At 46.9% G+C, this 27,329-nt stretch overlaps 1 protein-coding gene across 4 annotated transcripts in view; it reads right to left on the reverse strand.

Moving 5' to 3' along the window:
* TMEM181 (transmembrane protein 181) overlaps window positions 1-27,329 on the reverse strand; it is a 54,505-nt gene that overhangs the window by 8,365 nt on the left and 18,811 nt on the right. For all 4 annotated transcript variants that reach the window (XM_046669796.1, XM_046669797.1, XM_046669795.1 and 1 more), the window contains exons 3-13: window positions 25,499-25,554; window positions 23,473-23,563; window positions 21,815-21,936; window positions 18,065-18,175; window positions 7,565-7,645; window positions 6,275-6,374; window positions 5,573-5,703; window positions 5,237-5,328; window positions 4,182-4,239; window positions 1,205-1,307; window positions 593-644 (exon numbers count right to left, since the gene is read on the reverse strand). In XM_046669796.1, the coding sequence (XP_046525752.1) occupies window positions 593-644; window positions 1,205-1,307; window positions 4,182-4,239; window positions 5,237-5,328; window positions 5,573-5,703; window positions 6,275-6,374; window positions 7,565-7,645; window positions 18,065-18,175; window positions 21,815-21,936; window positions 23,473-23,563; window positions 25,499-25,554 (997 nt within the window). The remainder of the gene's footprint in view (window positions 1-592; window positions 645-1,204; window positions 1,308-4,181; window positions 4,240-5,236; window positions 5,329-5,572; window positions 5,704-6,274; window positions 6,375-7,564; window positions 7,646-18,064; window positions 18,176-21,814; window positions 21,937-23,472; window positions 23,564-25,498; window positions 25,555-27,329) is intronic.

Consider the following 27,329-nt stretch of genomic DNA (forward strand, 5'->3'; position numbering starts at 1 on the left):
GGGGGTGAGCATTAGTCCAGGCTCCCCACCTCGGGGCATGCACGACAAGATGGGTGCTCTCGCCAGGGACACACCGAGGGCCCCGCCCTGCCTTAGAGCCCTCATGAACGTATTTGGCTGGAAGGACCCTAAAATTCACTCCGTAAAAGGCGAGAAAAGATACTCATGAAAGTAAAATAAAAAATCACAGTTTTGCTTCTTTCGAGAAATGAAGTCTCCTCCTCAGCCATAAACAAAGACAAAACGTGCAACAACATGGATGGCCCTTGAGGGTATGATGTTAAGTGAAAGAAACCAGACACAGAAAGACAAGCACTGCATGATCTCACTCATACGCGGAAGATAAACACGCGGACAAAGAACAGATTAGTGCTTACCAGAGGGGAAGGAGCTGGGGGGAGGGTGAAAGGGGTAAAGAGGCTCATAGATATATGGTGACGGATAAAAGCTAGACTGCTGGGGGTGAGCACGAGGCAGTCTATGCAGAAACTGACAAATAAGATAAATAACGTACACCTGAAATTACACCATGTTATAAACCATTATGACCTCAATAAAGTAAGTTTTAAAAAAAGACACAAAGTCTTCTTACCTAATGACAAGCACTACAAAAGTCAACGCAGTCAAAAATTTTAACCTGAGATCTGGAAAAGAAATGAATGCCCCTGTTAATCATCTCAGAGACCTTAAACATAAAGACAAAAATAAAGCAAAACTCCCTTGACAAAAACCCTCTTCCCTCCGGACTTTAAACCTGCGTCCACCTGAAGCCCAGGAGAAATGCTGCGCCACCTCCCCAGAGCCCAGGAGGGTCCCCAGGAAGGCCATGGCCATTATTATTTGGTTGTGACAGATCAGGTGACTTGTCCTGACTCAAGGCCTCAGAAAACCACCCCAGCTGGCTCCTCTGCAAAGTGCGATTCTGGAAGGATCCAGGCAGTTCCAACAGCCACACTGGCCCCGGGGCCCTGGCTGGCTTCCAGTCCACAAGCTTCTCTCCAGCGCTGGCCTGAGGCACTGTCCAAACGGCCCAGAACTACCCATCAGCCCTGCTGAGGGTCCCCAGGACCACAGGCACTGGTCCCCAGCCTGTGGGAACAGAGAGGTCAGGCCACTTGCCTGGTGGACTCCAGCCACCCCTCCTGCCGGGTGACGTCACCCCCTGACCCACCAGGCACCGGGCGGTCTGGGAAGTGGCGCTTACCTACGTAAGGCATGTGGCGCAGCTCCGAACAGGCCCGCACGATCAGGAACAACAGGTATAAGATATACACAGCTGCCACCACCATGAAGAAAATCTTCATTCCCTGGAACGAAATAAGACCGGCGCTGGAGTCAGAACAGGCACTCGGTGCCGCTTCTCCTCCCAACGGCACCGTACACAGGAAAGCCACACGTTTATACAGAGACCCAGGACCCCGAGGGTCACTCTACAAAACAGAACAGGAACGCGCCCACCGCTCGGACTCTGCCGAGTCACATGAGCGAGGACCCCAACGCCTCCACGACACGCGTAAAGCTCCCAGCACAGTCACAGGCGCTCAATAAACAGCAGTGGCCACTACTCGTCCCTCTCCTGGGGCGAGGGCTCGGCGCCCTGCCCTGCCTCAGAAGACCCTGGCACGTGTCAAAGGAAGAATCCAGGACTGGATCCTGAGACACCCTCGGGCAAGGTCAACTCTCCTGGATCTCGATTTCCTTATCTGTGGAATTCGGGGATTGAACTGGATCATTAGAAGGCGTCAGGTCTAAAATGACACCGCTCTGTGATTTTGTTACAGGAGGAACGAGAACTTTCTTCCGAGGTTGGAAGCAGGACAGGGAAGTCGGGCTGACAGAGACGAGGCTCCACAGGATGAGCGATGTGCCCTCTCCTACTAGAACCTTCCGCTAGAGTTCTAGGCTCCCCTCCATGGAGCACGCCTTCCCCATCCCATCTTCCCATCCCTGCCCTTTCCTCTCAGGGCCGGAATCCCCCTCTGGGGACAAAGGACGGAGCCAGGACTGCCAGTCAGGAAACGGGGAACCGTAACTTTAGTCTGGGCTTTATTTTCTCCTCTGTAAAAGGAAGGGATTTCACGGCATCACTCGTGGGTCTCAGCTTCCTCAGAGTCTCTGATTTCCAGTGTCTCCTTTAGTAACACTCTGTTCTTCCCAGAGGCTGCGACCACTCCCGAGCCCCCAGCGGCTGGCTTCCCCGACGGCCTGGAAGGGGACAGAGGGCAGCCGCCTTGCCTGAGTCCTGGCAGGTGCTGGCGCTGTGCCCAGCTCCACATCCCTAACTCGGTCCTCACAACGACTCTTCAGGGAGGGTTCCCCGATCCTCCCCATCTTGCAGATGAAGAAGAGAGGACTAGGGAGGGAGGGAGGAGGCTGCCTTCGGGACCAGGTCCCACCCCGAGGCTGGCTGGGGAGCCTGCCCACTAGCCCCCTACTGGCCCTGAGGTTCTGCTCTGCTGCTCCCCGGTGTGACCCGGGGGTCCCTTCGCCGCCCCTCAGTTTCCTCACGTGAAACGAGGGGACTGTACTAGACAAAGCTCCAATAACGGTAGATTAGCATGAATCTGTACTATTTTATCTAAGCCTGGGAGTTATGCTCACCCAGTAGCTCAGAGGCCATCTGTCACCAGGGTCTGCAGCCCCTGCCCAGGAAGGGTGTTGGAGCTGCCCTTCCTCTCCCTTCCTTCACTGGCCCTGCCCCTCACACAGCGTGGCCGGGGCCTGCCAGGGCGTCCAGACTTCCTTCTCAAGCACAGCCCGGGGGTCTGCCCTGAATCGGTCTCCCTGCCCGGCAGACGCCGATCGCCTCCTCCTCGCGGCCATCCCCACCCAACTCTCGGACAGTGTCTCTCTTGCTGGCCCAGAATTCCTCCTGATTCCTCTCAGCTCAAGGTGCAGCCCCTCCCCCAAAAACTTACTGAAGCATTATAAGTTTATTTGTAAAATAAAAAAGCATTATTATTTATAAATTCAATTAGCCTTAATTAAGGCTAATTAAATGACAATTAAAAAGGACAAAAGGAAAATAGAGACCCACCTCCCCCCAGTAGCTTGGGCCTGCTGTCCGTAAGGACACATCTGGCAGGACACCACACACTCGGGGACACTGTCTTTATTTTCTAAGCCTCTGCTCCCGCACAAGGTCATACATTCTATGAGGACAGAGGTCATGGCATGTCGTTCTTCAGGCACACATCCAGCGACCTTCAAAACTCTTCAAACTTATCAGTAATGCAATGGAAAGGCTGGTGGTCCCCTCTACTGGCTTCGGTGAAGACAGGAGCTCACACAGTCTCAACACCAGTTAACCTTCTTTGCAACACATCATCATTCACCAAACTTCCCTCTTCCTCAGAGGCCATTCCCACAGAGAACCACTGATTTATCAGCTCACAGGAAAGCCTTTCAAGAGAAAGCCACCCTCAGGACTGACTGTCATTTGCGGGCCTCTGGGTAAAATAAAAATGCTGGACCCCTTGTTCAAAATGTACAAAGAGGAGCCAGCCTGGTGACACAGTGGTTAAGTTCACGCCCTCTGCTTCAGCAGCCTGGGGTTTGCAGGCTTGGATCCTGGGTGTGGAGTTACACACCACTCCTCAAGCCATGCTGTGGCAGCATCCCACATACAAAGTAGAGGAAGACAGGCACAGATGTTAGCTCAGTGACAATCTTCCTCAAGCAAAAAGAGGAAGATTGGCACAGATGTTAGCTCAGGGCCAATCTTCCTCACCAAAAAAAAAAAAAAAACAAAAAAGTACAAAGAACTTCAGGATGGCAACAGCAGAGCATCATCCCAACCTCCACGCCCTGCGGCTGTGGGCTCACAGCCCATGAAGATGGCCCTGGCCACACCATTCACTCTCTGGAAACCTCCCTGCTACTTTAGAGAATAAAATGAATGAAAATGTTTTCCTAATTGTTCTACAATGTTTCTCAAATTTGACACACCCTCTGTGCCCGTCAACCATAAACCAAGGACTGGGAGTGCCAACATAGTTTTTAAAAGTTTAATTTTCATACTACTCAAACACAATTTTTCCAAATTTTCTAACCATGAACTTTCTATAGCCCTTCCCAAATAGCCAGTCAGCAAGCTCATATCAACAGCACAAGTTACAAAATTCAGTAATTTTTTTAAACAACATTAAAAAAAATCCTCCGGCTTCATTGACAATCCTCACCTGAAAATTTCCTGTGTCAACTCGATACTGGTACATTGGGTCGTGCAGTTCATTGACTCTACAACATGATGTTACCAAAAATCAGAGATTAATAACAAGTTCACTTTGTATTTGATACTTTCTCTCACTTGGCTTTTTAAAAAACTTATAAACTACTTGATGACCAACAATAAGGATTTTTAAAAAGTAATCCTGAATTTATGAGAAATCCTAAGTTTCACATTGAAAATACATACAATGCTACTAACTTAACTCTTTGTCCAGTCAACAGCATTGTGAAGTGGCAGTATTTTTCATTATGAAAATCCCTATGCCATTTTCCTTGCGATTTTAAGAGCTGTTTTCTGGGTACCATTTCAGTGGCATGCATGGGCACGAGGAAATACACGAGTGCACAGAGAAAGCAGTAACAGCAGATATAAACTTCTATGAAGTTCATTTTAAAGTGAAACTGGGGAGCTGAGATGACAGGAAGGCAGGCAGAGGGAAGTGGAGAAGATGGGAGCTAAGTCCTGTCATTACTGGGCCATGAAATGAGATGCGCCAGGTGCCAAAATCATACACCTGAAATGGAACTCGTTTCTGCAGAAAATCCTATTCGGGGGAATCAGCCTGTCACTGCATTAGGCTTCCGTGGTGCTACCATTTGACACAAGGACAAAATGAGAATAACGATAAACCTTGGGGGCAGGTGTGAGGATGGGAAAGTTTATAGACACGAGACCACGGAGAAACCACACATCTGGTGGACAGTAGGGAGCCAGGAGGCGATCTGAGCATCATTTGTAGAAAGGAAGTCTTTACCTCCTCAAATGAGGAATCTAAAACAACGTGGTCTTTTTCATTTTCCACCTTAGACTAGAAGAATCAGGCATACGTCTACAGGCCACTCAAGCAAACACAAATCTTGAGTTCGGGTCACACGACCAAGTCTTGAAACACTGGTGACGGATTCCTTTCCGGATGAGTTCACAAAATACAGTCACACTCTGGATCTGTGCCCCTTGGTCAATGCTCTCCACAACCAAAGTTCCATACACAATAAAATTACTCACGTCTGCCATATTCCTAGTGTAACAGAAGCCAGCCACAACAGTCCAACGATGAAGAATTTGGGCATATAGAAAGTCAAACACTTCCTTTCTCCCTAAAAAGCAAAAAAAAGGTAAGAAATAAAGAAGGTAGTAATTCTAGCAAATGATTAACCCCTAAGAGACCACACTGGATCACAGACACTCAAAGCCTTTCTACATAGCGTGCATTCTTCTGTTGACTCTGAGGCTGAATACAGGTTCTCAAGGCCAAGTTCATCGTAAGGATCACCACCAGAGTATGGAAGAGAGGACTGAGCCTCCGACTCCGTCCGGCAGTGCTGAGAGCTGACGGCTCACCTGGACCCGTATCCCGTGGTACACACACAGCCAGAAGAGCAGCAGGGCACACAGGAAGACAGACTGGAAGAGATCGTCCAGCATCCCTGGGAGCCAGCTGTTCACCAGAAAGGAGAGGGGGAAGAAGGGATCTGGAACACGAAAGGCAGAAAAGCCGGATGGAGGCGGGCTGCCAGCGGCCAGCAAAGGGCACCGGCCCCCGCGTGAGGGCAGAACTCACGGTCACTCTCTCCCCAGCCAGAGCCAAAGGGAAGGTGCTGAACTAAAGGCTGTTTTGTTTTTCAAAAAACCTAAAAGCCCATGAACAGATTGCTCCAGCGATCACTATGGAGCGCCGTCTGCTCCTGCCATCCGCTCCTCCCCGCGGGCCTGGGGATCCACGCGGCCGCTCTGGAGGCAAACGCTTTCTGGAGCAGGAGGGAGGAACAGACGGCAGCGTTTGCCACCTTCAGCCAAGTTCCAAGACGCCTGTGCCTGGAGCCCTTCCAGGCTCTAACTACCACAGCGACTAGTCACTCACTTATTCGTGAAGGCTGCCGGGCCCCCGCTGCATCCTGGGGCAGCATCGCTCACGCCACACCGAGGGGCGCTACCACCTGCTCCTTTGGGGTCACTGGGCTCTTGTGAGGCCAGGCCACCTCTAGGGTGCCCTCCGGGTTTAAATTTTAAAGGGGAAAGCTCCAAAATAAAAATGGCACCTACCGTTGTAAAGCAGCAGCAGAGGCAAAAGAATGGACATCCACTTCTGCTCGATCCCCCAGTCTCTCATGGAAAACTTCCGGAGGGAGTGTGCAAACAGGCACTGCAAACCAGAGTAGCCCCGTGACCGTCCTGGCTTACAGCCGGCTTAGCATCGTGTGACGTCTTCCACAACCGATGGTCTAGGTGCCAGCCAAGACCTCGGAGTTAAGCCCTTGCTGAACCGACTCCTGAGACCCTCAGTGACAACGGAGATGAGAGGGTAAATGGCCGCAAAGAGGCCACGGAGACGAAGGGCACAAGCTGCTCCCACCAAGGCAGGAGGGGACAAGGAATGTAACGGCCATCAACCCTCCACAGAAGGAAAGAGAACCCACCCCTCCCACCTCCTCCGGGGGGGCTGCTCCTTAGTAAGTTCACACGGGGGAGCCCTGGGCGTGGCCGGAGACTACAACCCTGGGCACCCTGCATATTCTAGGGGCCGTGTCCTGCCCTCCACCGCACCAGGTCCAGGTCACCACATCTGCACTTTCCTCCCACGTCCCCCATGAGCCTGTGTCCTATACACGGTTAGTCTGTGAAGCACCAGGTGTTCCTTGGGTGGGGACTGGAGCAGAGAGTAGACCTATGTACTAAATGTCACCCTCTGCATCAGTACAGGCCAGCAGCTGATGCGGGCAGAATACTACCCTTCAGATGGCAGCAAGTCACTAAGGGAGGCACAGTGCCTCTCCCTACAATTTATCAATTTTCACTCCACCGACTGGGCCTCTGCGGGATCACATGTGCTCTAAGGGTACCCCAAAGTCATGGTGTCCCTGTGGATGCTGGACTCGGATCCCAAATGAGCCAAAAGCCTGCTCCTCCAAACCCACTCATCTGTGGCCTTACTCCTGAAAAACCCAAAGACGGGAGGTCTGGCATGACTGTCCCAACGTAAAAACCTGAGGATGTGCTTTATTTGCACTCAAGGCCGCTCACACAAGGCAGAAGCCCTTCCACAGGATAAATGGCATTTGTCGTTGCACACTGATGAGAAGTGACTAAACAGCCAGTGACCGGTATCACAGTCCTCGGAAGTCCTTACTGAAACATACCACATGCTTCCTTTTGCACGGAAGCATCCTAGCAGACACACACAACATTTGGTAATATCAGGGTGGCCCACTGGATGGAGCGTCTCAGAGTTCTGATAAATCTCCCACATGGTTTGCATGTAGATAACCACGATTCATAAACTAGCTTTGCCCTTGTCAGTGTCCTCACGTGGTCCGCCAGGTGAATGGTACTCACAGTGACAATGAAGGTGAGCACCACGAAGACAAACCGGAACCAAATTTCCAACTGGGAAAATGCAGGGTCATAAGTCTTCCACTAAAATGGAAAGCGGGAAAACAATTTGGAAACAAAAATGCATCTAAGAGGAAGTACACCAGATTATTAATAATAGTTATCGCTAAATGTAAGACCACACATAATTTAAAATGTTCTTTTTCCTTATATTTTCTTACATGTTCTAAAATTTTCACACTTAGTATATTTTATTTTTATATTAAAGAACACAGACTTTGAAAATCTTAATTAGCAAGAGTTGAAAACAGTTTTAAATAGGGTTCCACTAATGATGGATCTGGCACATAAATTATTCTATAATCATGATACGCCCATTTGGCTTTTAAATCTCATACAAAAAAAATTAATACCGTCAAACTCTTTATTAGAAGAAGCCATGCTTTCCACTAGAAGAAACAGATTTTTAAAAGATGCAAAAATGTGAGTAGGTAGGATGTTCTAAAAAAAAGATTAAGTGAGACATATAAATATTAATCTGAAACCAAAAAAGTACAGTACAATTACAGTTGTCAGTTCTCATGCTGCTGGGTAGTTTCATTCACATCAAGTGTATACCCAACAGCCGAGGATGCAGGCACCACATACTGACGGAGGCAGAAGGCGGCCCTCCCAACCTCGGCCACACACCCCAGGACGCTGCCCTGCACTGGGCCAAGAGCCCTATCACTTTAATGCATTGAATTAAAGTCATCTGAGCCACTTAAAAAATGCACTTCAGAACGGACCGAGTTACAGACACGGGATTTACCTTACTTGCCCGAAACATTAAAAAAATACATACACACACATATGGTTTAAGATGCTGGACACAAGGCAATGATAGACAAGAATCTCTGGCTGATGGGAAAGAGGTGCACCCTCTTCTGGTTGCCCCAAGCCATGGGGGGAACCCAAGTAGAGCCCAGTGGTCTCCCTGAGACGTGAACATAACTGCCAAGTGTCCAGGGAAACAGTACACAGGCCACGATTCACAGGACAGAGCACTGAGAGCTGTACAGAGAGAGCTCTGGACACCTGCCACCGTCAACCCCTCCTGTCTTCACCTGAACGCTGACCAGAGCGTGCGTGTGAGTAAGCACCCAGGGCCGGGGGGAAATCCCTAAAAGGATCACTGGCACGCACAGAGGGCCAGCAGCAGTGCCTGCTCCCACAGCAGAGAGAAAAAATGCACCATCAAAGGGGTATTGGAGAGTGCACTCCGAATGCTTTCCCTCAGCTGGGGGAAAAAATCTGCTGTAGACCCAATGCCACTTTGGTCCCACCTAACGAAGTTTAAAAGCAAGGCCTGGAAAGATCACTCTGTGGCCAAGCAACTACAACATCCCAGAACAAAGCTCAAGAACATTCATAAGAACACAGAATCTAACAACCAATAACGCCTGGCACTGAATCAAAGATACAAGACATGTAAAAAAGCAAGAAAATATGAACCATAATGGGGGAAAAACTAATCAACTGAAACTGACCCAGACATCACAGATGATGGAACTAGCAGATAAGGAGAAGCCAGAGGAAAGAGAGAATATATGAAGTGGAGAGCTGGGAAATGACCAACAGCAGAGCAGACGTTGCAGACATCAGGGAACGTGAAGACAGCAATAGAAATGATCTAAAATGAAACGGAGGGAAAAATCAAGCGAGCATCAGGAAGCTATGACACAACGTCCAGTGGCCTAACAGACGTGTGTTTGGAGTCCTTGAATTTCTGTGGGGGAACGGGGCAGGAGGAGAGAAAGAATATTTGAAGAAATAATGGCCAAAATGTTTCCAAATTTGATGAAAACTACAAACTGGCAAATCCAAGAAGCTCAAATGAATGCTAAGCACAAGAAATATAAAGAAGAGAACAAGGCACACCATACTTGAATTGTTTAAATAAGTAAAAGAGAAAAATCTTAAAAGTGACGGTAATGGGGGTAGGAGGGGAGGAGCGTAATTACCGAAGACAAAGATGAGGATGAAAGCAGATTTCTTGTCAGAAAATGCCAGCCAGAAGACAACATTTCCAAAGTTTTGCAAATTAAAACCACAATGCAATACCAGCACACCCCTATCAGAGTGGCCAAAATTAAAAACACTGACCAACCAAGCTGTGACAAGAATGTGGAGCAACTGGAACTCTCAGACACTGCTGATGGGAATGCAAAACAATATCACCAGCTTGGAAAACAGTCCGTCAGTTTCTGAAACAGCTAAACACATCCCCAGCATATGAGCCAGCCACCCCATTCCTAGGTATTTACTCGAGAGAAATATAAGCATGTGTCTATACAAAGACGTGTACACAGATGTTCACAGCACCTTTCTCTATGACAGCCCTAAACTGGAGACAATCCAAACGTCCATCAACAGGTGAAGGGATAAACAATTTCTGCTATATCCACACAGTGGAATATTACTCAGCAACAAAAAGGAATGAATTATTGATGCGCCCAACACCATCAATCAATCTCAAAAGAATTATGCTGAGTGAAAGAACTCAAACATATTGTATGATGGCATTTATACAAAATTCTAAAAAATACAAAAGAGTCTGTAATGAAAGCAGATCAGTGGGGGCCTGGGGATGAGAAGGTACCAGGAGGAGGGGCATGAGGAAACTTTTAGGGGTGATGGGCATGCTTGTTACCTTGATTGTGGGGATGGTTTCCCAGGTATATACACATGTCAAAATGGATCAAATTTTATATTTTAAATCCATGCACCTCCCTGTATGTCAATTATACTTCAAAAAAGCTAACAAACAAAAACCAACAATGAATAATTGAAATTAATAGGAAAGTAGAGATCCTAGTGATTAAGGGCATATGAATTTCTGTTTTTCCTCCCCAAAGCCCCAGTACATGCTTGTATATTCTAGTTTTAAGTCCTTCTAGTTCTTCCATGTGAGCCGCTGCCACAGCATGGCAACTGACAGACAGGTGGTGTGGTTCTGTACCTGGGAACCCAACCCAGGTCACCGAAGCAGAGTGTGCCCAACTCTAACCACTAGGAAATCAGGGCTGCCTCAAGGGCATATGAATTTTGAAGTCAGAGACTCAGGTTCGAATGCCAGCCCTTCCATCTCCTAGTTGGGCATCTTACTTAATCTTACTAAACCTTGGATTTCTCTGCCATGAGATGGGGTTACTCTTACCTACTTTGGAGAATTACCATGACATTTAAATAAGATGATGCATATAAGAAATTTAGCACAGTGTCTGGCAAATGGCAAGAGTTCAGTAAAGAGCAGCTGCACTCATAAATCCAAAACACAATACAACTATTGTGATTATTGCTACAGTGCTTACATTTTACAATTGCATCATTTACAAATAATCAGGGTAGAGATTATGAGCACTGATTGAGGGGGGGGGGTATTGACATGAACATAATACTCAAAGAGAAAAAAGTATAATACATACCTTAGTTGAAAAACCAGATTCTAAGGCATAATCAAGAAGAGAAAAAAGTGTTTCCATCAGGAAAAAACTCACAAAATATGTTTAAAGTAACACTGGAGGAAGTATGTATTTTTTTACCCTTAAGGGACTGCAACTCAAGAAAAAAAAGAACCATGGACACCCCTGAAGGAGGGGGGATTCTGCCTTAAGATTCTGTCAGAGCTGTGCAAACAAACACCCACTTTATAAATTAGCCCTAGAAAACAATGCTTTATTCAACAAATATAGCTAAACCTAAAACATGCATTTTAGTTCTAAAATATGACCTAAAAGGAGAGAGATGCAGAAAGATGAGTTGAGAAGGAGAAGAAAGGTAATGCTACATCCTGGCTTTCAGGACTGGATCCGAGCAGGAGCTGACCTGCCGCACAGTGGGCACTCAGAACCTGCCACGTGCCGTCCAGCCTCACTTTCCTCCTGTCACACCTTCCCCTGTCCTTCCTGATCCGAGGAAACCATTTCCACATCGGATGTCTCTCTGGGGGGCTGCCGCTGTTCGCAGCAGCTCAGAAGAATCAGCTTTGTGGTCCTCTGAGGCCAGACCAGCCTCACAGCTCCACCTGGCGTTCCTTTGTGCCAAGGGCTTGAAAAGTCTCTCTTTTTCCCCTGAGCAAGCCCAAGAAGGACGCACAAAGCTCAGAGAGCAGGGCCCTGGCCCCTCCACTGCAGACAGTGGCCCTCCAGTCACCGTGGATCCAGTGATGCCAGGGCCAGGAGGAGAAAGGTCACAGGGATTCTATCAAATAGCTGGCCAGTGCCTGCACCAGCACCATGATTAGGTGGCAGCCACTGTACGGACCTAATTCTACAGAATTAGGGGTTTTTGTTTTTGCACTTATTTTTAAGCATCAAAATGCATATTTTAAATTAAAAAGTAAAAGAAACTTAGAGTAAAATCCCAGGGAGCACTCCAGCTCTAGACATTTACTTTGAAATCTTAAGACCTATCAATCTGTTTACAGGCTTCTCTGTCAAGGTTCCTTGGAGTCACAAAGCCGCCTTTGTCCTTTCAGAGACTTGGCTCACCCTGCCACACCGTGAACTGACCTTTGGAACAAGTGCTCATTTCATACCCTCGATCTTTTCTCCCCAGTTAGAATCTACAGGTTTTTGGTCCAGTTCCTCCATTCAACATTTGTTGAGCACCAACTTTGGTTACATGCAAGCAAATATGTCTAATCCTGTGCAGACATGAGACGACAGAACTTAAAAAAAATAGGATCAGTAAAATTGCCTCCAGGAGCTGACGAACTTGGGGGCAGAGAACAAATATTTGATGACACTCTCAGAGAGTCCTCTGAATAGGGAAGCCACAAGAACACACACGAGTGGGAGTTTTTCAGAGTACAGGGTCCTCAGATCAGTGCCACCCCAGGCAATGCCTGGAATTAGGGCCCCACGCTCAGATTCACAGCCTGGGTTCCCAAGACTTGAAAAACATTGAAAGGTCTTACACAGAAATATTTGGAGATAAAAAGCCTAACATACGCTATTGCAATTTGTCCTATGAGACCCACGTTATCAAGTGCGATCCAGGAAGCCCGTCAGGACTTCTTAACGCACACCTGCTGCCAGTCCTCTCGGTTCACAGGGAAACCCCAAGTGTCCACTGCAGAGAAAACTGAAGGACTCTGGGACATGGGCTGTTGTTTTAATCTCAGCCCCCAGTGAAAGGTCACGGCTTAGGAAGAAACAAGAGGAAATGAGACATGAAGAGCTGGCTAGAGAGCGTCACTCAAGAATCTACTTAAAGAGCATTTAATTAGAGAGAAAAATGTCCAGATTGGCCCTGAGGACACAGGAAGCTGATGTGATGTGTACAGAAGGTGCTCATAAAGCTCAGGAGAAAATGACAGAAAAATGAAGGAAAGCAATCTGCCTGGTGTCTAAAGTCTATGCCCCATGGCAAACGCAGAGCATGGCCAATGAAACAAACTTTTTCAAAAACATAGGAGATGAGCAATATCTCATAAGTACCTACAAGCCCTGGGGGTAGTCTTGACTGGACCATGGCCATGGGATGTGGGCAAGATGCAATCCAAGGAATAAGAGTTGAGAAAAGAAGAAGAGATGGAAAGTTTGCACGTGACTTCAAAAAGATATACATGTAAGTATAAATCAATGAACCAAATGTTCATAGAATATGGGATTGAGGACCAGAGGAGAGAAGCCGAACTTCTCCAATTAAGGGGTTGTAGCATCAGCAACAACGCCAGACAGAACGTAAAGCCTGCACGCAGGCCGAGACAGGAAAAGGAGCATCAGCTACGCAGACGTCTGCTAAGCACAGACACGGTCTGCTAAAAACAGACCATCGGAACACGCTGGGCCTGTCCTCGTGACAACTCTCTCTCTCAGGAGGTTGGGGACCAAGTGGGGTAATTTTCACCCTGAACTTGATGTTCATGGACAAGGAGGAGCTGGCTAGTGGGAGAAATGGTGGAGCCCAGGGGAAGGTGACCATGTGGCCCCGAGCTCTTGCAGAAGAGCCCAGAGCACCAGCACACACGGCGAGAGAACCCAGCACTCAAACTCCAAACGCCAAAGATTTCCAAGGAAATGCTAACCAAAAGGAACAGAAACTCTCAAATTCTGTCAAAGCAGCAAGAACTGTCTAAAGAAATGTATGTGGTTACACAGCCAGCATCCCGATGAGCTCTGATTTTTAAAGTACACTATATATTTTGTTAAGTTTTTACTGAAAGATAATATACCTACAAAAAATTGTGTACGTATCCCAGGTATACAGCTCAATGAATTGTCACAAACGGAACACAATGGTGTAAACTGTATTCTGACCCCAGAAGCCCCTCCCTTGATGTGCCCTTGAGTCGCTAACCTACCCAAGACCAACACGAATCCTGACTGAACAGCACAGATTCGTTTTGCCTGTTTTTATAATTCACATAAATGGAATCCTACACTACGTACTATTTTGTATTTCGCTTATTTCATTCAACATTATGCTTGGGAAAGTCACCCCTAATGTTGCATGTAGCTGTAATCGTTCATTCTCATTGCTGCATACCATTCCACTATAGGAACAAACGACAATCGGTGTATCCATTCTACTGCCAATGGGGAGTTTACAGTTTGCAGCTATTAAGAATTGCGCTGCATGACACAAACATTTAAATGCCAGTCTTTCAGTCAATATATGTGTTGCACCAATTTACACTTTCACCAGCCGGGTGCCAGAGCTCTGGTTGTGCCACATCCCTGCCGACTTTGGCGTTTTTCTGTCTCCCATTTTAGCCATTCTGGTGGGAGTGTTACAGTAACACTAAAATACTGTTACGATATATTTCATTCATTACACTTTGTTTACAAAAGGGAATGAAGGTAGCTTACAACAAAAAGCCAGATAAGATAGAAACAATTGTTTAAAGTTTTTTAAAAGGTAAAATTACAAAGAAAGAGGGTAAATAATTATGCCAAAAACCTATACCAGGATGTTAGTAATTACTACAATTCAACATACAACTTATTTCTGAAATTTCTAGCAGCTAATACCAAAAGAGAAACATAATGAGTTTATAGCTTTCATTCTTTAACAAAAGGTATGATAACAAATAGTCAAAAGAAATTCTGTTTGGAGGGTCAGAGGTCACAGAGTAACTGATACTGTCTTCAACAGCAATTTTATAAAAGCTATGGAAACACTTTGCATAAGGCTCTCTAATTTCTTACTGCATCTTTATACAAGCTGCAGACATAATATTAGATTGTAATTTTTCTGAGATAGCTCTTCGAAAACTGAGCTGCTCAGAGTGAACGGCTAGAGTGTGTCTTGGACTTGCTCTCTCAAATATCAGTTGTCTTAGGAGTTGGAGCTGTTTTTTTAAAAATAATTTTCTCGTCTGATTATAAAGGTAATAAAAGCTCATTATCAAAAATACAGGAAAAAAAGAAGAAATTAAACATTAAGCCCACCACCCAGAGATAGCCTTCCAGACAGTTTTCCATAATATAAAATTTTTGTGAATACTTTTAACTCATGCATTTTTTTAATCAGTATGTGGTTTGTGCTATCTATCCCATTTTGTGACCAGTTTATTATTTTAACAGCTACAGAGGAACTAATTTATTCATTTAACTAGAACTCTACTGCTGACACACAGATCGCTCCCAACTTCCTGCTGTGGGGAACATGTTTGAACATAAACCTTTGTGTACATTTCCAATTATTTCTTTAGAATAAATTCCTAGAAGTAGAATTATTAGGTCAAAAAGAACATGTACATAGAGGTTTTGATACATTGCCAAACTGCCCCCAAACTGCCAACAACAATCAGCTTGAACCCCCATCAACCTGGAGGAGAGAACTTGCATTTCACCAACCCTACACGGTATTTTTCTTGGTGGTGTTTTTTCCTATTTGCCAGAGTGGTAGGTTTAAAAAAAAAATTCCTTCTTGTATTCTCCAATTCTTTGGTTTACAGCACAGATGAACATCATTTCTTAAGTCTGTTGGCCATCTGAATTTCTCAACTTATGAAGAGTTATGGTGTTATTCTTCAGTTCAACCAATAAATATTTATTACAGTCCTAACTGTTGCCAGGCACTCTGCTGGATAAATATAAGAATGTACCAAAAACGTAGAAATATCTTAGGTGACATCCCTGGCAAATCCCAAGGGTCTTACGTGTTAGCTTTCCAGATGTTGAAGAGTGCCACCCAAAGGGAAACTAGCCACTGGCATAACTCGAGGTGAGCTGTTCTGATGGTGACTGCCTTGGTGAGCCCTCTGGTAAGAGCACATCACAGCAGCTGCCTTCCATTAACAATGGCGGAGTGACATGTACCAAGTTTATCTGAAATACCCATCAAATTATTTAGGAATAAGTTTAAGAGGAAATGTAAACAGATGTCAAAGATGGAAGGAGAGAACCATGATCAAAACCAATAAAACAGTGACCCAAACTATTGTAACAGAGCCGGGGTGAGGTTAAAGTCCACAGGGAAACCTGCTGAGAACTTTGATAAGTGGCTTCTAGGGGACGGTGTTCCCGATAAAGACAACGGAAAGGGCAGGTCCCTTGTTTGAGAAACGTGGCACTCTTTTCTTTCTTATTGATGCCGAAATAGCAAAGTCTAAAGCACACATGGTAAGCGCAGGACGAGATCAAAGTGCGCCTCACCTAGGGCATGTGTCTCAGACCTCGTCTGGGTTCAAACTCTGTATCACGAACTTGAGGACACAGGCAAAACGCTGATCAGATTTACTGAGGACAGAGCACTAGGAAGTCGCTCACACAACAAAGAACAGAATCCAGATTCAAGCTCAAAAGATCCAGAGAGGCTGGAGCGAGAAGCCAAAACCACCAAGGGGAAACCCAAGAGTGAAGTGTGACGTCTGAGCAATGTGTGAGAACTGTTAGAAACCAACCCCAGAAGCAGAGAATGAAGAAGCCCAGACTTCATGGCAGTTTCGGAGAATAATCCAAGGGGTCTTTACCAGCTGGCGGAACACAAGCCGACGGGTGATGAGGCTCCAGAGGAGGCAGCTGTCTGGGCCCCAGCAACGCCTGGAGGGCCGCCTGCACCTTCCACATGGGGAGCACCCGCCCCTCGGCCAGGCTGACTGGGGCAGCCACAGGAAGGAAACCTGGAGCCAAGGGGTACAGAAGGCACAGCCCCAGGGGAGTGAAGGAAAGGGAAAGCCTCGGAGGGGAGGAGACAGCCATCTACAAGCATCTGTAGAGTGATCAGGTGGATAAAGAATAAAACTCATTTTGGGGAGTCTAGAGACAGAACATGAAGCAAAAACAGTATGTATGTAACAACAGCTGCCATTTGTTGAGCGCCGGACAATGAGCAGGCACTGTGCACGATCCCAGCTCCAGCCGACCAGAGCCTCCCAGGAGAAGGGAGGCAGCAGGCGCCACCACAGAGGTGAGTGGACGGGACGGGGCATGTGAGGCACGCAAGAGAGTGTCTATACCCCATAATGTCTTAGTGAAGGGTACCCGCTGGTGCAAATAAAAACCTGTGCACAAATGTTCTCAGCAGCATTATTCGCGACAGCTGAAAACTGAAACAACCTGAATGCTCATCAGCTGACAGATGGATATGCACAATGTAGTACACCCGTCCAATGAAATATGATTCAGCGAAAAAGGAAGGAAGAACCAAAACCCGCAACAGACTAGAAGAATGTAGAAAACACTATGCTCAGTGAAAGAAGCCATTCACAAAAGACAACATACTGTATGATGCCATTCATAGGAAATGTCCATAATAGACAAATCCATAGAAAGAGAAAGCAGATTAGTGGTGGCCTGGGGCGGGGGAGGGAGAAATGGGAAATGACTACTTGCAGGTTTCTTTTATGGGATGTGAATTATATCTCAATGAAGTGTTATTGTGAAAAAGGGACCCATTAGCACCTTCATTTAATAGCTTTATGAGATATTTTATGATAAGGAAATGGAAGCAACAATGTGAAACTATAAACGATGGCGCCAGGATCTGAACCCAGCTCCTCTGTCTGTCCAGTCTGAAACCCACATTCCTAGTCACTGTGCTGAGTATTCTGACTCCCGATGAGTGGAAGGAACAAGGAGGCTGATTCCAGCTGGACACAAGTCAGGAAAATCTAAGAATTAGAGCTGTGCATCTGGGGCCTCGCCACAGAAGAGTGGTGCCCACCCCTCACCAGAGGTTCTGGCAGGGCCTGAAGACCACGTGCAGGGACTGGAGAAGGGGTGCACCTGGTAACTTCTTAATCACCTTCCCCCTGAAGGCTACTCTCCCCTCTCTGTTCTCAATCTCAGCACACCACTAAACTACCAACTTCCTGCTGTTTTTTTAAGCTTCTCTTGGTCCCACATACTTAAGAAACTGCTTTTCCTACAGCTTTTAAAAACTGTACACGTCTCCCACTGTCCAAAACGACAAGACTTCAATGCTGTGATTTATTTCGATCCTTCCACAAAAGAACGGGAGCTAAACAAATGAGCCATGAAAACATGTGAGGTCAGCTGGTATACTTACTATAAAGTTCATCTCCTTGATGGGCAGGTTCAGGTGTTCAAATCCCACAGTCACTGTATACTGAGTGTAATTCAAGTAGCCAAGGTGAGCCACAATAATTTCTGCACATTTCTGCAAACACACAAGGAAGATTCGTGTCTTTAAAGCAAGCAAGACTCACCCGCCCACCAAGTGACCCACGAAGGAACACATTTCAACAACAGACGATCAGAATTGATCATCCCCAGGGAACTGCCAGAAGCCCAGAAAAATTCAGATGTCGGCCAAAAACAGTTCTTAGAAAGAACAGTTCTTAGAAAAAATGGATATTTTTAGAAACAAATAATATGCGATTTACAATCATTAGAATCTTTCTGCTTTGGATGATTCCAAATAATACGTCACCCGCATAAAAAGTTAACGATGCGATGCACACCTGACATTTCCACGAATACGGGAGGGCACGGGGGGAATGTAAGCTAAGTGGCTCACTCCTGCCACTGCTCTAATGACATTCAGAGTGAATTACATATTTTCTTTCTCTCCTATTAGCCTGTCATTCCCTAGAGAGATCACTCCCCCCCCCCCCCCACCCCTCTGCAATCTCTGTTAGGAGGTCAGGACTGCCTCTGGAGCAAAGGCTGGGCAAACAGCTGGTGTGATCATGCAGGTGTGTACGCTCATTTGTCTGCCCAGAGCCCCTTTCTCTTGTCCTTTAGAATCAAGAATCTGGTCTCTCTAGGTCTCCTCGATTTCAGAGTGATGAGGGAGACGAAGACACCTCCCTCCCCCGCTCCCCACCCCCGACCCGGCACACCTCTCCCTCAGGCACCCCAGCTGGGCCAGCACTTCCCTTCAGAATTTCTCAGTATCTGCTCAAATGCACTCTCCCTGTGCCAGTAAATGTCCGGCCACTGCCCAGAAGAAACAGGTAGCTCTGCGGCTGTCCGGTGGCACTTGGGAGAAGTGTGGCTCTGAGCAGGGCAGAGTCAGTCCTACCACTGATCAAAGGCTTCCCAAGGCAGGAATGCCTGAGGCCAGGGAGGAAAACAAATCTGGGTATTACACACAAGAAGCCTTAAAAGATAGGGCGCTGGGCGGGGAGGGCGGTGCTCACCTAAGGGACAGGAAAGAAGGCAGAGAAGTGGGGAGTGTGCGCAGCAACAGGAAGGTATGAGTCAAAATCTCTCAAACCCTCTGGCCACCTGGCACTGCCGGGCCTGCACTGAAGCCCACAGCGATGGGCTCAGAGGGGACGGGAGCTGTCCACGACCACAGGCCCGGCTCGCCCACATCTGCAGCACAAGCCAGTTGCTATTTTTATCACAGCTGAGCTGCGGTTTCTCTTCCACTCTATCAGCTTCCCTCATGTGTAGTGGCCTCCTGCCCCCAGGGCATGCAAGAGTGGGGCCCTCGGTCTCAACCAAACCAAATGCTTCTTTTGACTCCAATAGTCCAGTCATAGGGTGACACGTTGAGGGGGGCAGCTAAGGCCTCGGCACGATCAGGAGGGAACAGGTTTACATGAGTAAATAGGTTTGTGCTGCAAAGAGAAGCACTTCTTCCAGGTTAAGAATCTGGATTTTTAAGGGATGTTTTAATTAACAAAAGAGCTGTATCTCAGGCTGTATATATCTTCAAGTTTAAAAAAACCACAGTGAAACCACCTGAGGATTTGGGGATCCCAAGTTCAAGCCACAGTTCTGACACTGGTCACGATGCCCCTCTGAACATCACTGAGAGAGGGGACCACAGCCTCCTCACCTGCAAGGTGCAGGCAACCTTGCTGCCTAATGGTGACAATGTGCTTTCTTTACATCAAAAAAAAAGGTAATATCAAAGGGTGGTCAGTATCTCTGTAAGACAAAAATTTACATCAGGGCGATGTCCCTTGAGGGGTTAGGGAAAGACTTGAGCAGAGAGAGAACAGAAGAGAGAAATCCCTGAAAGTGACACAGTGTCAACTGACGTAGGGCCACCAGCAGAAGAGGAGAGAAACCGCAGCGATGCGCGAAGGGCCACTGCCAAGGTGCGCAGCATGGCGGGTGCTTCCAAGAAGCACCAGTGCAGATGAGCAGCCTCTGGACACTCTGGCTCTACTCACAGCACAGGCTCCAGGGGGGCAACCAACCCGTCCCAGTCAGCCTGAGTCTTTCCCCATTCTAAAACGGAGAGTCCCGTGTCCTGGGAAACCCCCTGGTCCCAGGCAAACCAGAAAGATCAGTCACACCACCCTTCGAATAAAGTCACTGACGACCTGTGCATCACCTCTCAGTCCGAGAAACAGCAATGCCAGGGGCTGAACTACAGCTGAGGCTGGACTCCAGGCCCAGTCTGCCTGGGGATGGAGGAGAGGCTGCTGCTTGGGCAGTGGTCCTTCCAGACCCCTGCACCTGTCGTCCCTCTGGTTTATCCAGCAGCAGTCATGGAGACCTACTGTACACAGGTGTGGTGCACACAAACACTGCACGCTCTCACGTACGGTACTCAACTTGATCCTCGCCACTTTCCGCAGACAGGCAGGGGAGGCATAACCCCCACCTGAAGGACGAGGAAAAGGCATTTCAGAAACCGGCCAGCCCTGCTCACAGAGGTGATAAAGGGAGGAGGCAGAACGAGAGTCCGGTTACTCCTGGTGCTTCCCTAAGGCACTACCCAGCCAGGTCCACCTGCCGGACCCAGCAGGCCAGAGCCGCTGCTGAGCTGGGGGAGCAGACGGCACTGTGAGCACACCTCTCCGACAACCCAGGCCCCTTCAGGCTATGGTTCTGACCCTTTTCAGAATCTTCTAGAAGCCATCAACAGAGAGGGACCACAGCCAGTGGCCTGCCACTCAACAGGCATCCTTCCTTATCTGAACTCTTTCTCACCAGGATAAAGAGGCCTAGTATTTAACTATTATTAATGAGGTGGTGTGCGTGGGTATTAAGGCCACAAATGTAGGAATAAAAGAGCACGGGCTGAAATCCTGGCCCCTTCGCTCACTACCAGTGTCACCTCGGGCAGGTGTTCTGACCTCTCTCAGCCTCAGTTTCTTCCAGTTTATACAGGCTCTAACAACAGCTCCTGCTCCCTGGGCCGGCTGAGAGGACTGAATGAGATGTGGTATGGAAAGGACCCAGCGTGAAGTCTAGCAGGAAACCACTTTCTAATCCCATAACCAAATGCATGCTCTTTTCTGATGCTCCCCACGCCACCATGGAGTCCTGACACCACCTCCTCGCTGGAGCAGGGGGCTGGGTCTGAGTCTTTGGATTCTGACAGAACACAGTGCCGACACAGTCAACAGGGAGGCCTCCTTTCCCACTTTGGGCCCCCCGGTTTCCTGTCCCACAGCCACACACTGCACCCTGAGGCAGATGCTCAAAAGAGGAGGCCAGTCTTCCCAAGGGGCCTGGGTCTCAGCCCCCACCAACGGATCAGAGTGTTCGTCACACGCATGCAAACAACAGCAAGCCCCAGCGATCGAGAATGACCGTGGAACAGTGGCAGAGCTTCCTGTGACAGGGGCCCATCACCAGTCATCTGTGGACATGCCAGGCAGTAAGTTACACGAACAGGAGAACAGGTATCATGGTGTGTGTGTGTATCATGTGTGCACGTGTGAGCGTGTGTGTGTGTAAGTTTATAAGCATCTACAAGGCCATCAGTGTGTAAAGTTAAGTGAGTTTTCCATGCCATCATTGGTACAACTCAATCTGTTTACTCAAGAAAGCAAACCTGTAACAGCGCAGCATGCTGAATAATCGTGGACCACGCAAACGCACTCACCCCTGCACACGTGAGGGTCCTCGTCCGGTTGTGAACTTTGTTATGGATGAACCTCGTGGTCCCGCCGGGTGATACACCATCCACTTTGACAGTCATGGGAAAGGGCGTCTGAATAGATGTTTCTATAAAAGAAAGAAACTCAGCGTCAGGGACCACGTCAGGCATGCCACACCCACAAAGGTGCCTGCGTGGCTTTGTGCCGGCCCGGGAGGGTCTTCAACCACACCAGCCTCAGCATATTTAAGAACCTCACATTTGCCAGCAAAGCCGTGCCTTTCTACGAGGTTCTACTTCCCATTCCTCGGGTGGCCTGTGTAAAAACCCATGTTTCAGATCCATCAGTTTCATTTCACAAAAGGATAAATACTTCATGGTTAACGAAACTGTATTTTTAAATTCCCTACATAAATTTTTAATTTAACTTTATACCAAATAGACTTATTTTTTCTGATTATATGTATTTTTTCCTGATTATATGCTCATTGTTAAAAAAATTAAAGAACAAAAAATACAAAGATGGCATTAAACACTTATAATCCCACCACCTAGAAAGAGCCATAATTAACGTGTTTGTGTCTGCCCTTCCAAACCATTTTCTAGACATACAAATACACAGTGATATCAAATTTACTTATGCTTTTAAAAATGTTATAGAAAGGAGTTAATATTTATGTAATATGCATTTTTTTCACTTAACCTACTGTGGTCATAGGGTTATCTTTTCAAATTCTTTCTTGACCAAAGTGCCTCATCGGAATCACAGAACACAGAACCCACTGTGAGAGCCTGCCTTCTCCACTGTCCCTGGGACAGTGCACACTGCCATCTTTGGAGGACAGAGCTGACTCACTGTAAACTGGGTATGCTTTCGGTTTCTCAGCCTCGCACCACTGGTATTTTGAGGCCAGATAATTCTCATTGAGGGGTCTGTCCTGCACTTTGTAGGGTGTTTAGCAGTATCGCTGGCCTCCACCCACTAGATACTGGTAGCACCCCGCCTCCCCAGTTGTGACAATCAAAATGCTACAATGTTTCTAGACATTGTCAACTGTCCTTGGGGAGCAGAACCATTGCCTTAGGGCATCAGGTCTTAGTGTTCTTCCAGAACCCCAATGAAAAGGCTGCAGCTGCAGCGCAGACACTGTGCAGCCACTGAGCTGACCAGGATACCTGGCACTGACCAGTACTTGCTGAGCGCTGAGCAGTACTCACTGAGCACTGACCAGTACTCGCTGAGTGCTGACCAGTATTTGCCGAGGGTGGACCAGTACTCCAAGCGCTGACTGGTACTCTCTGAGGCCTGACTGGTACTCCCTGAGTGCTGACCGGTACTCCCTGAGGGCTGACTGGTCTCCCTGAGGGCTGACCGGTACTCCCTGAGGGCTGACCGGTGCTCCCTGAGGGCTGACCGGTACTCCCTGAGCGCTGACCAGTACTCCCTGAGGGCAGACCAGTACTCCCTGAGGGCTGCATCGTATCTTACTCCCCAGGACACTGGAGGACATTTAAGGGGCTTCCATTTGTTCCATTATAAAGAACAATGAACACTCTCGTATATCACCCTTGAGCACTGTTCAAAGATTTTTAAACCTCTTTCAACCTTTAAAATACGGTGCATGGTACAAAGAAAAATCATTCCACGATGTCAGGCCTCATACCTTTTGATTGCTCCAACTCAACAACGCACGTCAGCCAGAGCTGCTGATTATATGTAGACAGTGGATTTGAAAGTATCTGAATTGGCTTTAGCTGAGGCAAAAGAAAGAAAAGTTGAGTAATTTTCATCAAGTCTACCAAATACCTCACCTTAACATACCAAATTTACATTTAGCAAACTTGGTTTGAACATTATTGCTACGATAGAAACAACATGTAGTTTTCCCTTTGACAACATAAGTGAAATTCTGCCTTCCAGAAAAAGAAAGGACTTTCACTTCTGTCTCTCATGAAAAACTCTAAGCAGACGGCTTCTACCACCTGGACCTTGAGATAATACAGATACTTAAATACCAAGAAAAAAATCCTCTTGGAGAAAAAATTAAAAGCACATATGATGAGGGGCTGGCCCCGTGGCCAAGTGGTCAAGTTCGTGCGCTCCGCTTTGGCGGCCCAGGGTTTCACTAACTTGGATCCTGGGCGGGGACATGGCACCACTCATCAGGCCACGCTGAGGCGATGTCCCACATGCCACAACTAGAAGGACCCATAACTAAAAAATATACAACTATGTACCGGGGGGCTTTGGGGAGAAAAAGGAAAAATAAAATCTTTAAAAAAAAAAAAGCACAGATGACACATTTAATAAGATAATAAAGGCCAAGAAAGGAAATATTTTCATATTTACAAGATAATGTGTCTCAAGAACCATCCTTCAGTACCAATATGCCAGACACTTCACTGTTTGGCGTCTGCTATTTTCAGCTTTAGGAAAGTCTTAACACCCCTGGCGAGAAAAATTTAGAGGGGACCATGTTGCCAATGATACTTCTGCAGGGTCTGTTGACAAAGAGAACATGGGTGTGTAACAGCAGTGGGACAACAGCAGAGAAGGTTGTTTAAGGAGCTCACCCACAGTTCCAAAGAAAAGCGTTATTTGACTGCAGAGTCTCTGAATGTAAATGGGTGGTTCTGTGCTTTAATACTCTGCAGCCTCAGTGGAACTCCTGCGACCCAAGACTTGCCTCAAAGCCACCCAGGAATGAAGGATGTCGGGACAATCTTTCAGAAGTGAGGATGATCTCTTGGAAGCAAGTCAGTTCTGTGGGATGGCTGCTATTTTCAGTGTCAAAAAAAGACTTACATCCTGAGAGACAGAAATTTTTAAAAACCGAAGTACGGTCAGGAAAGCTGATGGTCGCACCTCTTCAAATCAGAGCCTCAGTGCGAGAGTTGAAGAAAATAAATAAATGCAAAGTTTTCTCCCTTTGCCTTTTTGAAAACAGGGGGTAGGGGAAGAAACTCGCAGAGAGCTAAGAGAATGGAGACGAGGACAAGATATTTGGGGCCAAAGAATCAGATTTAAACCGCACATGTTGTGCATTCATGAGAATGTAGGACAATTGTGTCCAGTTTATAGATAAAGACATTATGTCTGATGCACAGCAAAATAAAAGGGTTTCATTGTTTGGGCTCTCACAAGTTAGTATTTACTAAAGAATACCAAAATGCCTCTGATTGGAAGGATCTTTTTTTCTCTAAAGATGGTGAAGAATCAAGGCACATTAAAAAAAAAGAAAAGAAAAGAGCATTTTTCATTTAAACCGTGTTCGTGCAAGTAATACCAAACAATGATTAGAAAGAACTGTTTCTGTTAGAAACCTGACATGGAGACCACGTGTCCACTTGGGCAAATAGAACAAGAAGGGTTAGATACCTAAGCGACTGCTGTTAGAACTTAGAATCTAATAAGACTTGCAGACGTGAGGAATCAGGACGAAATAACCACCGTGTGGAAACGAATTGCCGCTTCCTAAGAGCTAAACCCACCATCCCTTCTCAGAACCGAGGTATTTATTACAGCAGAGAAGGCCATTTTAGCAACAAGAACCCAGAGGCCCAGGGCTGACAGTGGAGTTAGAAATGTACGTTGCCTGAAGTCCACCTCAAGACCCTCTGAGCGGGACCATTTCTTAGTGACCGGAAAGTTTATGATCCCCACCAGCCGCCACTTAGACCCAGTCTTACCGTTTTGCTGTTACTTAGTGAAAAATTAGCTGCAGAGGTCTGGATCACTTTGGGCCCTAAAGTGTAACAGAGAAGGAAAAAAGCAGGTTTTATCTATATTGATAATGAATTCATTCATTTTTTTTTCAAATGCCAAGAAAGACTCATACATTTAATGGAGGTGGTCTTATTTTCCTTGTCTGTCTTTAGAAGTTTTATGTATTTCAGTAAAACATATAAACGTACACAGACACACAATATCCATTCTACTGACTTCCCAACGGAGGGGAGCCCACTATGACTAACACACAATGCACACGATTTCCACGGGGTCTGTGTGTGCAGAAACCTCTCCTCTGCTCTTGGCAAGGGCTCCCTCTGCAGGGCACGGATCCAAGAAAACACTGATGATGCAGACATTGTCTATATATACTGGAAAGTATAAAGATTTCTGCTACAAAATTAAGACACATCTATTCATCCAATTAACCCAATCTTCCAAAAATATTTATTAAGTAGGGGAGAGAAAGAAGCATAATACATACTAACATATACTCAAGGCTTTTCCTGAAATAACAGATATACAGTCTTCATAGATTCTCACAGCATAATTCTTACAAGAAGTAGTCAAAGGAAATACTGTGACTCTGATTTTAATCTACCGTGGAGCAGGACTTGTCCTAAAACCTATCGCTCCCAGCTCGTGACGTCAGTCGTCTGGGCTGCCTCAGGGACCTGGCGCAGCCTGCCACCAACGATCCTCTGTTTAAGGAGGAGACACACGAGGATGCTCGCCAGCCAAGGTGGTAACACGGCTCGGGCTGCGTTCGTGAATGCTGAGAGGGGGATGTCTCCAAGTCGGAAGGAGATTCGTGCCCACAGGGAGGCTTATTATAAACAGAGTCACAATCTCAGTGCTCTCTTATCCCAGGGAGCAAGGCAGTCTGGTTTCTCAGAAAGAATTAAGAACTGGGAGCCAGAAAAATCTACACTCCAGTCTCGGCTGACTTGGCTTTCTGGATCTCAATTTTCTCATTTGCAAAATGAGGATGATGAACCCAGTGGTCCCTAAGGAACTCTTAACTCTGAGATCCTAATATTCTTACAGTGAGCGGGAGCCAAGGATACATGAGGGTGATCTCGTGTGTCAGCTTGCCTGGGCCCAGATGCCTAGATACCTGGTTGACCGGTATTCTGGGCATGTCTGTGAGGGGGGACGAGCTCACCATCTCAATCAGCAGACGAAGTAAACAGTGGGTCAGTCTCATCCAAATCATCGGAGGCCTGACCAGAGCAAACGAGGCTGAGTGAGGGAGGATTTGTGCCCGGTGCCTGGGCTCCCTCTCTGTCTTCAAACTGGGACATCAGTCTTTGCCTGTTTTCAGACTTAACTGGACCTAACACCATCAGCTCTGTGTCTCCAGGCTGCCAAATGCAGAGCACGGGACTTCTCAGCCTCTGTCATCGCATGAGCCAGTTCCTCATAATAAATAAACCTCTCTCTCTCTAAATAGAGAGAGATCGATAGATAAACAGAGATATAGCTAGGTATCTCCTGTTGGTTCAGTTCCTCTGGAGACCCCTGACTAACACAGATTCTGGCACCAAGTGTGGTTCTAGAGGAACAGAATGTTAAGGATGAGTTTTCTGAATTGGTTCTGGGGTTTCTGGAATTGTCTCTCTAATCTGATTAGATTTAAAGAAGCTAATGACTCTTATGTCCTGTAGTAAGGAGAGTACTGACAGGCCCTGAAAATATGCAAAACATCTCCACTGGATGCTCCTTACCAACCACTTATCAGAAGCAAGGTGCTAAGTGACTCTGTTTATGATACTTTAGAACACTTTTGGA

This window comes from Equus quagga, chromosome 8 (assembly GCF_021613505.1).
Source record: "Equus quagga isolate Etosha38 chromosome 8, UCLA_HA_Equagga_1.0, whole genome shotgun sequence".
In the NCBI taxonomy this organism is placed as follows: Eukaryota; Metazoa; Chordata; class Mammalia; order Perissodactyla; family Equidae; genus Equus; species Equus quagga.